Source organism: Pygoscelis adeliae, unplaced genomic scaffold (genome assembly GCF_000699105.1).
Source record: "Pygoscelis adeliae isolate BGI_AS28 unplaced genomic scaffold, ASM69910v1 Scaffold38, whole genome shotgun sequence".
In the NCBI taxonomy this organism is placed as follows: domain Eukaryota; kingdom Metazoa; phylum Chordata; class Aves; order Sphenisciformes; family Spheniscidae; genus Pygoscelis; species Pygoscelis adeliae.
In genome coordinates, this window is record NW_008825614.1 from 11,951,769 (window position 1) to 11,967,544 (window position 15,776).

General features: G+C 37.7%; 1 protein-coding gene across 1 annotated transcript in view; it reads left to right on the forward strand.

Annotated features, from left to right (window-relative positions):
• The window catches only part of BICD1 (bicaudal D homolog 1 (Drosophila)), a gene marked incomplete at its 5' end in the record, with an annotated part of 91,322 nt that extends 81,501 nt beyond the window's left edge, over positions 1–9,821 (forward strand). Inside the window, 2 exon segments of the mRNA XM_009332913.1 lie at positions 3,010–3,085; positions 9,734–9,821. Of these exon segments, the coding sequence (XP_009331188.1) occupies positions 3,010–3,085; positions 9,734–9,821 (164 nt within the window).
• Between the last annotated feature and the right edge of the window lie 5,955 nt (positions 9,822–15,776).

A 15,776-nucleotide genomic window follows, 5' to 3' on the forward strand; every position in this document is an offset into this window, starting at 1 on the left:
GTACAATAGCTCATCTTTGCCTTTTGTGGTTGAAATGGTCACCGAACTCATTTGTTTGTTATAGGTTCACAGAACTGTAAAAGGGCTCTTAAGAGATCAGCCAGCCCACCCCCTGCCCCCAGTAGTTTATTTCCCCACAGCAACTGGAGATGATGGAGAAATAAGATAGTTTGTATTTAATAACTTTATTAATCATTTTGTTAAGACGCACCAGAAAGTATAATCTGTGTCTGTTTCCCAAGTGTCTTCTACTCAAATAGCAACCTTTCACTATGGAGCTCGACTGACACTCCCTGAGATTTGAAAATTGAAAAATACTGGGAACAGGCCTCTTCCAATGTAATTTTTAAAATTTTTTTATTTGTTTTTATTTCTTAGTAAAAGAGAGCATGTCTTTCTTTCCTTGTCTTTATGGTATGTGACATTGACCACAGAATCAGTAAAGGTATCTTTGAAACTTTTAACCGTCAACAGAGCATTTCAGAAAGAAACAAACTTTTATTTGATACAGGCCTGAGTTCTTTAGTAGCAGGGAAGGACTGAATGCTGGCTTCTAATTTTCACCTTTAAAATGACTTCCTGTTACATTGTGTTTGACTGTCATGGTATTAGAGAATAGGGTTATAAACTCTCCAAAATATTTAAAAGGATTAAATATATAAGGAATAAAGTTAGCTGTGGCACAGCTACTTGGACATAAGTAGATAAGAGCTCCTTTGAATTTGAAATATATATATGTAAGCCATATGCATTCTGCTTAGCTCTTTCCTAGCCTAATCCTCAAAAACTTCACTCCTGGAGGATGTAGGAGGACGACTCAGCCATTTTAAGTCATGTGGATCACCGGATATTGTACTGACGTAAGTGAGTGTGAGCCACACTGTGTGAGCATTGCTGACGCCAGGTAGAACCGTTGTTTCATGTGAAGTCGAGGGAGTTTGCTCACATCGAATAGTTATTATCCAGGTTGCATAATGCTTGCAGACTCTGGCTCTCTATTCATGTGTTCTGCCAAATCTAGCAGATGAAGAGTCATCATAAAATATTTGCAGGATGTTTGAGAGAGTAAAATAGGATCATAAATTGGGCATTTGCATTGTTCTGGAAAAGCCTGTCAGAACAATTTCTTCTGTATTTATGAAACCTGTCTGCACCTTTTCATCACACAGCATTCTGTTCTGTATTCCTTTACTTACTGACTACCTTCTATAAGCTGTCAGGGATGACTGTGCTTTGGACTTCTGCAAACTAGTTTGTTTAGGATAAGACATTAAATTATTTTTTTTACAATAATTTCCCATCTGCAGTTAGCCTGCTCTGTCTGTCTCCCCAGGCACCTTTTCTTTTAATCGAGCTTTGTGCTGAAATGAGAGATCCTTCTATTCATGGCTCAAATACATTGCAAACTCTTGCACTCCTCTGCTAAAAGACGCACTGAGGACTATAGTGGCCATCCTGGCATATGAAAGAATGGCACAGTATCCTTTCTTATTCCATTTCTGCTTCCTGACACAATGGTGTCAGCACTAACTGTGCATGTATTTTTCCGATGCAGATACCTGTGCACTTGAAAATCGGTCCAAACCCCTGTCCTCCTGGCTGAAGCAGTAAGAAATTAGTGATTTGGGTACACTTGCTTCCACCCACTGGAGGTCAGCACAGATCTTCATAGGAAGTAGGGAGAAACACTCTGGGCTTGTATGAAAGGGAAATGTTAGGATACTGCATATGATGCTCAGTATTGCTAGGAAGGTGGGTCGCTCTGCGTTGTAGCTGATGTCATCTCAAGACTCTTGACAGCAAATGACTTACACGTTCTTCCACTTGATTGAGACAAAGAATAGAAGTGGGTTTTGGAAAACATCCACATGTAAAGAGAAATGATTACTGGTGTTGAGCTTTAAGTAGCAGCCAATTGGGGGGGGGGGGAAATAAAATTCTTTCCAAGTACATGAAGTCTAGTCATCTCATTTTTAAGGTTCAGGGGAAAGTAACACCTTTCCACTGAAGAGTCAGGTTGAAAATCAAGTTGAAGCAGAGAGGATGATAGATCTGCAAACCCTGCTGGAGACAAAAAGTAATCTCCAGTAGTTTTCCAGATGGTCAGAATTTCACCCATAGATTTTAATGTTTGAAAGGACCTTGATGACTCTGTTGCCTACAATCTGAACCACACAGGCTGTGGAATGAAAGGCCAGACCGCTGCAGGGAAAATTAGCCAATCTTGAGATCTGGAAATCTTGGTAGAAACTAATGAGCTAGAAAGCAGGGTTGTCTCGTTCAACTACTTTTCTTAAGTCCCACAAGTATTACTGAGTTTAAAGCTGTTTTCATATTCCAAATGTCACAGTAAAATCATAGCAACAAAGGATTATTTGGCTTTATGGTTATTTAATAAATTAAGAACTAGAATACAGCTTTGCAAGTGATTAATGTGGAAACTGCTTTAGCAGAGAATTGATAAAATAATCTAGACAGAACAGTGAAAACAGACTGTATCAGTTTCTCCCTTTTCGCTACGAAAAAATAATCTCACAAGCACTATTTAGTAATTGCAAAGACTTTCTTGCAAGCTTTTTCTTGAAGACCATAATGAGATGGCATCTGTAAGTGTTATATGGATGGAAGTTCTCTGGAGAAATGTTGAGTAGCTTTATTGACACTTTTTATATTAGATGTAAGCAAAACAACTTCAGCAGCAGCAGAACGATGAGTACAAGGTTTAAACCCAGATCCTGAATACAGCCCACTATTGCTGTCTGTTTAAACAAAAAATTTGTCAATGCTAAGGGAAGACAAACAAAATGTCTTCACTGCTTCTTGTGAAAAGAAAAAAGGCAATGACTAATGCTATTACTATCAGAAAAAAGGTGTTTCTGTCAGATAAGGAACCAAGAACACATTCCTCACTAAATCTCTCCATCAGATGCATAGCCTGTGTACTACTGTTACTAACCCCTTGCTCTGTAATCTCTCTGTATATATGTCTAATTTATCAGTTTCTTGTAGATTGTCAGCAGCCTGCTGCCTCCATACCGCCACACGGCTCACAACTAGCCAGGGGGCCAGATTGCCAGACTGTCAGGTAAACTTAACTAACTCTTTTCTCTTTGCACGTAGCTGCATGCACATCTGCAACTCCCCTCTTCTTCCTTATACGAAAGCTCTTTGCCGCAATTCTTCACTAACAGCAAACTTTTAACAACTTGAGGAACAGTGATAATTTCTGCAGTGACAGTACAAACATGAATCATAACATTCACACACTTATATCCATGTAAAAATATGGAAAAGAATGCCAAGTTGGATCTTGCAGTCCTCGTTTGGTCTTTTTATGCTGACAGTTTCTCAGTGATGCCAAAATAGTAATGATTTTATTTTGTTGCTAGATAAATTTACATAAATGGGGGACTTCTAATTTTAGGGGTAGGTGTAGGCTTCCCTTTTTATAAGGTAGTATTTTAAAGGCACTTGTGAGACTTTAGCAGACACTTCTGAGAAACCTCTCCCTGTCCTGGAAACTCAGTCCTACTGCAGTCAGGTCTTAATCTTGTTAAAAGTAAACTCCTGGTGTCCTTGCTCGTAGGTGGTGCAAAGGCCAAATCATGCTTCTGAGATAGTTGAGTTAATCAAGGGACAAAAAACAACCCAAGCAAAAAGAGATTGCAATACTTTTCTTAACAGTTCACAGTATATTCTGTGCATACATTCACTTATGACTATACTCCCTCATTTGAAATAGGTTACATTATTTTTAGTCCTTAGCCTGATCTGTAGTGACCGAGCTGATCTATAGCCCTACATATAATGAAGCTATTTCCCACGCAATGCTAAACTTCACCTGCGTGGAAGCCTGCAGCGATGCCCCGTGGGGAATGGGTGTGGTACAGCTTTCAGACTGCACGTCTGGCACTGCTGAGCACTAGTTCTGTGAGTCACAGAGGGTCCCTCGGTGGCCTTGGAGCAGCCGCTTCACTTATGCCTCTCTATTATTGCCTATAAAGTGGAAGTATTATTAACTTCCTTACTATATAAAGGTATTACAAAAAATTTACTGAGAAGTTGGTGAAAGTTCGTTATAACTGTTAAGTACATTTACTGGTTTGCAGTTTGGAGTTTTGCAGCACACTAAAAAAGTTACTGGTTCCATTTAAAATCCTTAAAATCCCTGTGAAGTGGTTTCTGCTATATTCTAGATGTTACAACAATTTGAGAATATCATTAGGTGCTTTGGTTATACAGAGGTTTAATGTCAACAAGTCTTATTTTAACCCTATTTAATTTACCATCACAAAACCAAAGCCTATTCTGTTCCTTCCAGAGCTACTTTCCTGGTGGAGAAGACGGTCTAATACCATCCCTCTCTAAATGCTAACAAACAATTGCTCCTGCAACTTTAAAAATTCTTCTCAGAATGGAAGAGCTACCTGATCTACTACTGCTATACACTTGCCTGCAAGCGTTACCTTGTCCTGCAAACAAACCTACAGAAAAGGGATAAGGTCCAAAGGAAAGTCTCAGGGTTTTCTGCTTTGTCCCTGAATTCTTCCTTAGTGAGGAAGACCTCATTAGCTACAACCAGAACTGGAAGTGTCATTCAAGAGGACTTTCTTGCCATGTTTCCAAATCAAAACCCTGGTATATGGGAAATAATAATGATAATTTAAAAATACGGTTAATATTTTTAAAAGTTCAGATCAGTCATCCCACAAACAACACACATCTGTATGTTTAGCTGAACTATTGACTTCAGATGACTATTGTTTTTTACAGCTAGATTGATACTCTTCTGGTGAAGTAAAAACAACACACTATTTTTGATACATTAACACTGTTGCCTTGCTTGTCTCGGCCACATAGCTGCACAGTCTCATAAAGCAGTGAAGTGTAACAACAGATTTAATGCAAGTCAGCACAATGGCATAAATTGTTGAGTGCCTTAAATAAAGTAATTGAAATCTGGAATAAAATTTGAAGGCATATAAAGAACCAGTTAGATTTACTGAGGTTCAGATTTTCTAAATGCAGCAGAGGAGGAAGATGGGAGCTTGTACTGCTCTTCCTTGTCCTCTGATAGTCCTTCCTGGTATGGCACACGTGCTTTCAGTCATGTAATGATTGAAATCTGCCTCTGATGAGGCAGATTAAAGCTGTGCCCAGTCCTGAAGTCACCCATTTTGAGAGAGAGGTATGCTTGTTTTTTAAGTCTTCGACATTACTCTTGCAGTAATGCGACCTCTCGGTAGCATTTCACCCAGGATTAAACAATAGCTTGTTAAGACTTGTTATTAACACAGATGTTTTCTGCATCCTGCAATATGTCTAATCATGTTCAAACTAGTCAATATGCCTGACCATAACACAGATAGATTCACTCTGAACTTTAACATCAAATACAGAGAGTTTTCCCTCATCCATTATCTATACCGAATTTTAAGTGGGACTTGTGTAACTCTGGATTTTCTAGTAATTGTGATTCCAGTGTATAGGTTTTGGTGAACCTCACTGGATAAGCTATGGACAGATTCAAGCCAAATGAAACTCCAGGACACATCTAGTCAATTTATTTAGCTACACATCTGTCTGTCCTTTTGCTTAAGTCTGCCTATTTCACCTAGAACCTGATCTGGAGAATCTGTGAGAACTTTTCTTAAAGAGATTTTCTAAGTAAACTGATGCAACAAGGCATGAAAGTCTCGTTCTGCCTTCCATGCATCACCTCAACTTCTAGGTCCAGGAGTATGGGGCAAGCAACCAAATCTAGGCCTACCCTGAAAATTACTGAATGATGTTCACCCTTCCTAGCATCTGTAGCTACCTGTCTGATGGACTATATTGGACAAGACTAAAATATTGTCATCATCAATATCAAAAAGAGTGTGTCTGTCTTTGGATTGTATTCAGGTTCCTATTGAATGCAGTGAAAACCTCATTTTCGTTATCAGAGGCCAAACTCTAGACCCAAGTTACCTATTAATAAAAACAAAAAACAAACCCCCAAAAACCTGAGACTGCAAATGATATTAATTTTTAATAAGAAATAATGCTTTTCTTTCATATGAAATAGCAAATAAATTAAAAATAAGGTAAAATATTACTGCATGCAAAATGGTTGCATTCTGAAAATATCACTGGTCTGTCTATATTTTCCACTCCTGATTTGTTACAGTTACAATCAATGCCAGACAATATTGCATGCAAACGGTATCTTTAAGACAGAGAGCAGAGGAAGAGCTTTGCATGCTATTTTCCAATTGATTTTAGAAATACATAATTAGCATTTTGAGTGCCGGGGAAAAAAAGAGCTGCTTAAAACCAGACAATAATACTAACACAAAAAATGACACAGACCTCATTCATCAACTGAATGAATAAATCCCCAAATGATACCGGCCTTTATAGGGAGGTTTAGAAAAATGTCTATTAAACCCAAATGTTTTAAAAGCTGTGCATATCCCATGGGGAGGATGTAACAGTGTTCTTCCTTATTCTCAGTTAATAGTCAACAGCTTCAGGTTCTTCCATCTCTCTTGCTTCGTGTTATTAATCTCACCTGCCATCCTCTACTGCCTGTGACTGTCAATATGCTTGATAGCTCAGCTCCAGGACCTGCTGCCACGATCTCCTATACTGCCACAAAAAGCACACTGCATGCCACGTGTTGCTTGCTGATTCTGATGTAATTTTTGTTTATATACTGCTACAGTAACCTGCATTAATGAACTGGATGTATTGTGTTTCTGAAGAGAGGATGGTTAACAGTAGAGTGTTAAGATAAGATTCAAATCTACTGCGACTGCAAGTGATGGGTGTATATATGTTGCTGCAAAGGTGCTTGATAACCTTGTAACTTTTTTCTCTTCCTAATGTCCCTAATATTTATTATTGGTTGAAAGGGGAATGGTGAGACAAGGTTTTATACTTCTTCTGTGCACAGAAGTGTGCTTGTATTTCAAAGTGAGAAGCAACACAGAATTACCATGAAGAGAAAATGAATGTCATTCTAAGCACAGTGCTTCCTAATCTGAGTTTAGTCTGGGATAATTTGTATTGCAGTATTTGCAGTCATGGCTGACTTTGTACTGAAGGTCATGGCAAAACATTATTCTGGTTGTGCATATTTTTGTAGAGGAGAATCTCATGTGTCTCAAAGAGGTCCTGTTCTAGGCCATTGCTGTACGTAACTAGTCTTAACTATGGCCATTTCCTCACCAGTCCTCCCCCTCAGAGCACAAACATCTTGTGTTGCTTATTTTCAAAGCTGGGAAGGAAGCCCCAAAAGACAAACACATCTCTCTTAATGAGCAAGGAAAACGTCTGTCAAGTTTCTGTTCCCTTCTGACAATTATGGAAGTCCTTTGAAAAAAGAAATGGGGCAGCAAGGGAGGAGAGTAAGGCTTTGTAGGGTAACGTGACCACCTCCTTGTTTGTCTTCCTCAAATGTGATGTTAAAGTTCTAATTCACTTTTATTTCTCTGAAGGACTTAAGACTAGTGCTTCTCCTAAGCCTATCTTGAAAACTTAGGAGATGCCGAAGCCAGGAGCTGGCTCTTGATGAGTGGATAAGTTTGAGAGTAAACGCAGACCTTTTGAGTCCATCTGCAGTCACTCCTGATACAGACTCATTTGAGTGGAGCAGGAAAAGATCTCGCTCAGATCCCTCTTTAGATGCTGTATCTGCATCTGTATGTGGCAGAAGAAAAGGATAGTTACAGCCATGGAAAGAATTACTTAGAGAAGACAGGTTTGGTGTCTTCTCAGAGTATTTAATTAAACAAGTCCAACTACTAAGCTTCAAGAAAATATTTTAGATTAAATATTTATGCCTAGGTGAGTAGGGTTAGACTAAATCTATATGTAAACTGAGGAGTCATAGTCCATAACACTGAACACTTTGGAACTGACCTACTCAGACAGCTGAGCACAAAGCAAAGCTTGTGAGGTCCTGAGCTTCTCTAACCCACTCTCACCATCTGTTTTGCAAACAGGAAACTCATCTTCAGGAGCACTAATGTGAAACAGAATCTGACCTAAGACATATAAGTCTATGATCTTCAAATAACCCCAGAGGTGCAAGGACTATAGCTCCCGCTGAATTGTAATATCTGTGGATTTGTGGTCATAGTCTTCTAGGCTTCTCTTATTTGAAAATGTGGACATTGTGATCTACTTTCTTAATGGTGATGGTGCACGCTTGTTTCTGTCTTCAAGCAAGCACCATGTCATTTCTTTGTTTCCCTAAGTAAATGCTATATGTGGAACTGCTGGTATTTCCAGTGGCAGATTTTCAAATACCTCTGGCATTTCAAATTGATGCATTTCCAGCAATAGACTAATCGCATTCCTTCAGCCAACACTCCGATAGTCTGTGCTGCAGAGATAATATGTAACAGCACAGTTTCTAAAGAAGGAAAATGGAAAACGCGAATTTTCTTGAAGACGGGGACATACTGTGCTTCATCATATATCACACTGTTGAGCTTGGAATAACTTCAAGACTGTAGAACATTTGAAGCATTAGGAAAAAAAACTCTTCCCAGACACATTAAAGAACTGTTTGGTTTTTTTGGGGGGGGGGCAAGTTGGTTTTGGGTTTGGCTTTTTTTTGTTTTGTTTTGTTTTTTTTATAAATTGCATTTACTTGCATTCTATTTTGGTATCTTGTTTTGCTACGTGCTTTCCTTGAATGTTTAATGGCTGTCACTTAGCTTGACATTGGCTAGGTGAGCTGAAGTTCACCCTTTTAAAACAGGACAGGCCAAGGCTGAGGAATCATGCAGGACTCACTTAAGCTATTGTGTCTGCGTTGCGTAGTGCAGTGTAGCGTAGACTGCTGAGCTGCCTTTCAATGAGCAAACCTGAGCATTTGAAGCTCTTCTAGCGGGAGCACCCTGGAACTCTGCACCAAGAAGTGGGGTATGTTTGTGTTAGCTGCCCCTTATCTTTGTGCTGCCACTGCTAGGCTGCTACTCCAGCCCCACCTGGTTTGCCGAAAGCTGGTTCAGACTGCTCTGCACTACATGACAGTGTACACTATAAATGCATATTTAGAGGCTCAAGGGGTGAATGCTGTTATCAGACAAATTGTACATGAAAAACAGTCAAATGACAAAAATATATGACAGAATTGAAGAGGATTCAAATGGCACAAAACCAAAAGAAAACAAAACACAAAAAACCCCACCCTTTGGAAGTGTTCATTACAAAATATGTAATGCCTATGTTGCCTGACAAGGAAGATTACACTGTATTTGTACAAATGTACTAATAAATAGGTCATATTCAGTAAGAGATCACATTTTCACAAAGTGATGAAACCTGATTTCCAGACTGGCACTGTCCTTCATTTCGAACAATTAACTGGCTGCATATAGAAAATCTTTAATGTTCACATAAAGATGGCACCTGTATCTTGTCCTTCAAATTTGCTCCCCCATTTCGCACGTGCATTCGTTTCTCCACACAATGTTTTTCATCAGAGCATGCAAACGGCAATCATGTACATGAACTGGCAAGCAGGATATCTGTGGCATTTCACGTATGCATCCAGGTGTCACTGAATGTGTGTGCACTGAGGATTTTCTTTATGTATACTGTGTATCTGAGGTTACAGATTTATAGATGAGGTTTCATCCGCTTTTAAAGTTTGTTTCCAGCCCTGTACTATTTACATGCATGTAAAAAGTTCGCCGTGTATTTTAAGCACTTTTTCTCTTTTCTTTTTAATTTTCAGTCCTAATGCTCTTCCAGAAGAGCAGCCACATTCCAGCTCTCAGTGTGCCCCTCTCAACTGTCTCTCTAAGCCTCCTCCTTACCCCTAATCTTCATATGCAACGTAAGAGAAAATGCAAACGGAGTGGAGTTCACGAAACAAAGGTTGGGGTTGTTCCCAGCAAGCGGGTAGACAATCCTGCCTTGTTGCTGCATTGACAAGTCTGGATTCATATCCCCTGCTCTGGCGACTGAGGGAAGGTTGAGAAGACGAACACAAAGCACAGAGCCCAACCTATCAAGAAGACTTTTTATGGTTCCTCTGATTGTATTCAAACTTTGCTGTCACAACTAAAGTGTAGTGAAATTTAACATCTCGACAAAAATGTTCCTCCCAGCTGCTTGGCTTTACCTCTGAGATAATGAGAGACTTAAGCCAATACGAAAAAAAGTATGTTACAAAAATCCTACCCTCACATCCTCTAAGTTCAGCCATAGGAACCAGTTCAAATTTCCTTTTGTCATTAAGGGTGTGATATTTATTTCTTACTTTATTTGCACCAGAATTTTGTGTTTATAAAATATAGCCTTTTTTTTTTTGAGAGAGAGAGAGAGAGAGAGAGAGAGAGAGAGAGAGAGAGAGAGAGAGAGAGAGAGAGAGAGAGAGAGAGAGAGAGAGAGAGAGAGAGAGAGAGAGAGAGAGTTGTATTTAATTGTATTTAATTGATTTTATTTTTTAAAAACAAGCAGAAATAGCTTAAGTGAAGAATGACTGTGTTAATATTAAAAAGAGGCTTGTTGCATTGGCCAGCATATGGCCAATTTTTATTGCACAAAATTGTTGGAAATGGGTTGAATTGGAATGTTAACAATGACTGTATATTTTGCTGCTGCACTGGTATTGTTTATGCACTTGGGTTTTTTTAATTCCTATTACACTAGCTTCTGGTTTTGTTCTAGCTTTTCACTGAAAGATAATTATTAATCCTAAGAAGGAGATGAAAGGATGATGTATTGATTTGTTTTCAGTTGTTTGCTTGCATCGTAATTATATTTTTGCATTTCAGACAAGTAGATGAATTGGTGCTGTTTTTTGGGGTTACTTTCTATTTGGTATCTGAGAAAGAAAATCTAAAACAAGTAAAATGTTGTGTGCTAATTAAAAACATTCTTTCCTCCCGCTCCCATATTCAGGATACTAGTTCGAGGCCTTACCGTGAAAGGCTAGTATGAATGGCGAAGTCGTATGCATTTCGTGTGAAGTATTCTGTGGTGAAAGAACTCATGCAGGTAGGGTTAATGGTGTGGATCAAAGTTGTTAGGACTTTCCTGTAGTGCATTTTTTCCTTGCCAAAAATCAACGGACACAGAACCTTAGCTCATGTCAGTTTATGACAAATACTCAGGTGATCTACGCTACGCAGACTCTATCGCAACAGTGCACAGTGTTCCTAGTTAAAGATTCTTTCCTGTAAAAGCTGAGTAAGTCTGGGTTTTTTCTTAAAAAGTAGTGAGTTTCAGAACAAAATCAAGGATAGAGGAATTTATTTTGCACAGTACCTGACAGCAAGGCAAGCGGCTAAATAGGGGATCATGGTTCAGCATCTATGGGCTTCCCGTCTGGTCATCAGCTAGAAAAAAAGTCTGCAGTACTGCCTACCTGCCTACTTGTTGGTAACGAGCAGACTCCTTGCTTTGTCAGGTGGCCTTAATTTATTTACAGAAGAAAGGCTTAGATATTTCCACGTGTCTTTATTCCTTCTCTGCAGCATACGTATGACCTAGAAGCGGGAAACAGAGTGCAGCCTAAGGTACAGAGCAGCTGGGGAAAAAAAATTGCTGTGGGTGTGGTTGGAATAATTCTTTCATATTTTGCCTGAATCTGAGAAAATGAAGTCAGTCTTCTGTTAGTACCAGTGCTTACCAAATGTTACGATACACAACACATCAGCAGAGGAAAGAATCGGTGACCACTCAGTGTGCCTAACAAATCATTATTACCATAGTACCAGTAACGAAGGTGCTGTAAATAGAAATACTCTATGTCATCAACAGTGTATGTTGTGTAACCTTGGCAAAGCAGCTGAGCTATTGTAACAAAACATTCAGAGTCAGAGGTGGAGAAAATAGGAACAAACTGATATCGAATTCTGATCAGACCAAACAGACAACACTCGGCAGTGTTTTGACTTCGGTTTCCATGCAGTTCGCATGATTCTTCTGGTATACATTTACATGACTGTTCAGTATCATACTTAACCTATGTGTTGTCTTGTCATAGAAAAGTCAAGTAAAAACTTGTTCAGCTCTATCGTACTGTCTGATACTGAGATTAGCTGCTATTTTGATTTTTATTTAAAAAAAAACAACCAACAAAACAAAAACATTTTGTCTGAGGCAAATGCTGCCTTCAAAAAGCATCTCAGAATTCCTGACCTTGTCAGACTGGTGTATGAATATCGCACAGTGGCCACGTCTGTGTCCAACAAAGACAGCTACTGTATATTGTTAAAAAGAAAAATAATTTGCATTGCACTTTGAATACGGTTACTGCAGGCTTCACTTGGAATAGTTTTCCTGTTTTCATATCCAAATCAAACACATTTTCCCTGAATTTAGGTTAAATTAAACTGAAATTCAGTGAAATACGTTTCCTTTTTATAGAGATATGAATTTATTGGAAAAAATGTTGTATCGGAACAGTTGTTTAGAAACTTGTTTCTGGTTGTGATTCGCAGAGCAACTTTGGGAAATTGAAACATTGTACTGGAATGTCCATGTGGATCAAGAGTTACAAAAGGGCATCCAATGGTATAGAAATTGTGGCCCCTTTTTATAGAAATAAGTGGGTTTGTTAAATTTTTTTATTCTCTTAAACTTTAAATTCTTCATTTCTAAGTTTTTCAATTTACTTTTTTTTAATATGTAATAAAACTTAAGTGTTGGAAATGTAAGAGAACTAGAAACAAACCAACTTAAATGTACAAATGGCTATAGTTATTGCATCGTAAGTTATAAAACTCTGTATGTCCCTGGGACAACTTTTGTCAGTTAACCAGTACAAAATAAAATACATATCTTGAACTTGAGATGATAAACTCTTCTTTGTTATATAGCGATTGATAACATACAACTTTGTGAGAGATTTTGTAGGAAATATTTACATGCAGACAAAACCAGAAACAAAAGCCTGGTTTTTTAAGGGTTGCAAAAGATTATATTTTGCCCATTTAAAATTAATTTATGATGTGTTGATATCTATTCTGACTTTTAAAGACAAAGAAAAAATTATACATATATTTCTAATGGTTGAGTATACTCAGAAACGCTGAAATGTGTCCTACACAGTAAGGAAGCAATTCAAATCCTGCTCTGACTTCATATCCGAAATGCAGGTTTTGTTCTCTATGATGGCCTTGAAATTTTGTTGGATTTGGAATAGCCTATTCAGTTCTGGGGCATTTTGGTTTGGGTTTTATTTTTGGATGTAGTGAAAAAATATTCCTTATTCAGTGAAATGATCCACTTCTGGAAATCCAGTTTATAGGAAATGTGTGTGGGGAAAAAAAAAAAGGAAAAAATAGAAAAAAAAAATCAAATATAAGGGAAGAAAAAGATGCATAAATAAATTGTAAAATGTAACAGTATGGAAAATATATTTTCTATCAGTCAGAAGATAAATGGAGGTTTTACAGAAAGGGGAAATACTACCATTTTTCATGCTAATCATATAGAAGTTTGCCTTCTAGATGGAGGCAACAGTGATATTCCTTCTGATTGATCTGATTGACAGGTTGGCATCTCTGTGCTTTCTCCATCCACATTTTTCACAGTAAACTAATGTAATCATAGCTATACAGTAGGGTTCATAGAATGAAACTAATTAACGCTGCAAGTTTTAATGCCAAGATGACTTTCAGTTTATTTTTTATTTTAAAAAATTGTGAACTTGTTTAAGCCATTTGCCATATTTAAGTGTGAACAGAAAGGAGATTATGTTATGAAATATAACCTCACTTATGAAATATGACCTCACCTATGAAGGCTGCTCATGATAGTTATGTTGAAAATACTTGAGTAAGCTGTTAGTAAAATATGACCCAGTCCTTATCACACTGGGAACGACACCCACGAGTCTGGGCCCTTATTTTGATACCAACATTATTGTTCAGCGTGCAATGCCAAAGTCAGTAGCTGTGCTACCAGTTCCACTACAGCTGGATTGATCATCATCAGAAGGTATAGATTATATCAGCCCTTCTAAGGTCTGTTCCCTTCTTTGGCGGAAGATGCATATCCACTGAGGTTACAGTAAATTTCTTTCTTTTTGGAAATCTTCATTTGAGAATGGCAGGCACAGAAGTTTTACCTTTGAAGTATGAGAATTGCTACAGTTACCTCTTTAAAAATTCCAGTCATCACTTTTCTTCAGTTTTCCTTTGCTGTGTGTGCAGTGAGCCTGAAAGGGATATATAATATTCAGACTTTTTTAGCCATTAAGGATTTTTCTTAGTATAATTAAGCATCCTGTGGAAAAGAAACAAAAAAGCAATTGCCTTTTGCCTTCAGGCACAAATGCATCTAAATATGCAATGTAAAATGCGTGCATGAGATTCTTAACATCATGTAGCTTTTCCATATCCATAACTAAGCTAGAAAATTCTTATTTCTTGTGCGATCTGCGTGTTCCTCTTGCTAGAAAGGCAAGAGGACTATCACAGAGAGTCTGTATCTTTCATTCAGAGGTGCACAGCTTAAATCCTTATTGGTTTTTAATCTGTTTCCTGTGGAGCTCTTGAAAATCCCCTTTGTGAAATCTAATGGCAACTAAGTGACAGACTGACAAAAGGTAGAGGAAAAATCCTATATTCCATGACTGGAGTTAATGTGCGGGCAGACTCTGGGTGATAGGGCCTTGTGTGTCAAAAATGTCTTTCTATGAAGCTCTGTATTTGTTTTGATTATCATGATTTGCTGTAAAAGAAAGAGTGGAGAAGAGTGTATGTTTTTTCTCAGCATTAGTAAACTGAGTTAAAAAGTTTTTATTATTATATGGTTATTGGATTTCAATAATATTTTGGAAATCAGTAAACACAAGCAATTGATAAAAGTTTCAAGTAGACTGGTTTGCTAGCTGAGTTGTTATTTTATCAGCTGTGAAGAAGAAATAAGAGTAATCTAGCTTTTTTTTTCCCTCCTGTTCACAGATATGGCTATGTGTGCTATGCCGGTGGATAAATTAAGTCCATTTTATTAATTATTGCCCTACTGATTTTCAGCCCTGTGGTTTGACTGTTAAAGGGTTAATTAATTTGATCCTTTGTAAACAATTTAAAAAAAAAAAAGAAAACTGATGTTTTGTGACTTTTGTAATCTATTGAATGTTTCCATTTGCATGATGTTCTGTATCTAACGAACCATACAGATTGCTGTGTTCCTTTCAAAAGAGTTTTAACATTGGTGGAGTTTGTGACAAACACAAATTTGTATACTGTATGTTTACTGCTGTAATAACTCAGCTACTCCTATGTTGAATTGACATTATGTTGTCCTGCCTTCTTGGGGTTAAATGATGGAGTGTTTCTAGATGACGAAGAATATAAAAGTATATATGTTCATTTGCTAAAGACTGACTATTGGAAACTCTTCTTGTTGCTACTTTATGCTAAAAGCAAAAAAGTTAAATAATTCTTGTTTCCAAAAATGCATCATTTGTTTTTAAAATTGAAGTAATTCCCATGTTAACTCTTCCTTGTCCTTGTAGACAATCCTAGATTAATGCCTTGTGAGGGATTCATAAAGTCTGTGCTTGTACATGTGTAATATGATCATGCAGTCAAATGGTTGGGAAAAACACTCTAGTGCTGAAGAAAATAATTAAAAGAAGCCAATATACTGATTCTTACATCTTTATGTTGCAATTAAAATTACAGTGTAATGCATAACTGTTCCAGTGAATAAACTGGCCATTTTTGTTCATTTAAGTCCATGCTGTCTGGTCTACTTCTATTTATGTCAGTCTGCAGTGCGCTAGCTTGGCTTATACTTTTGCATTTATTTAGTTC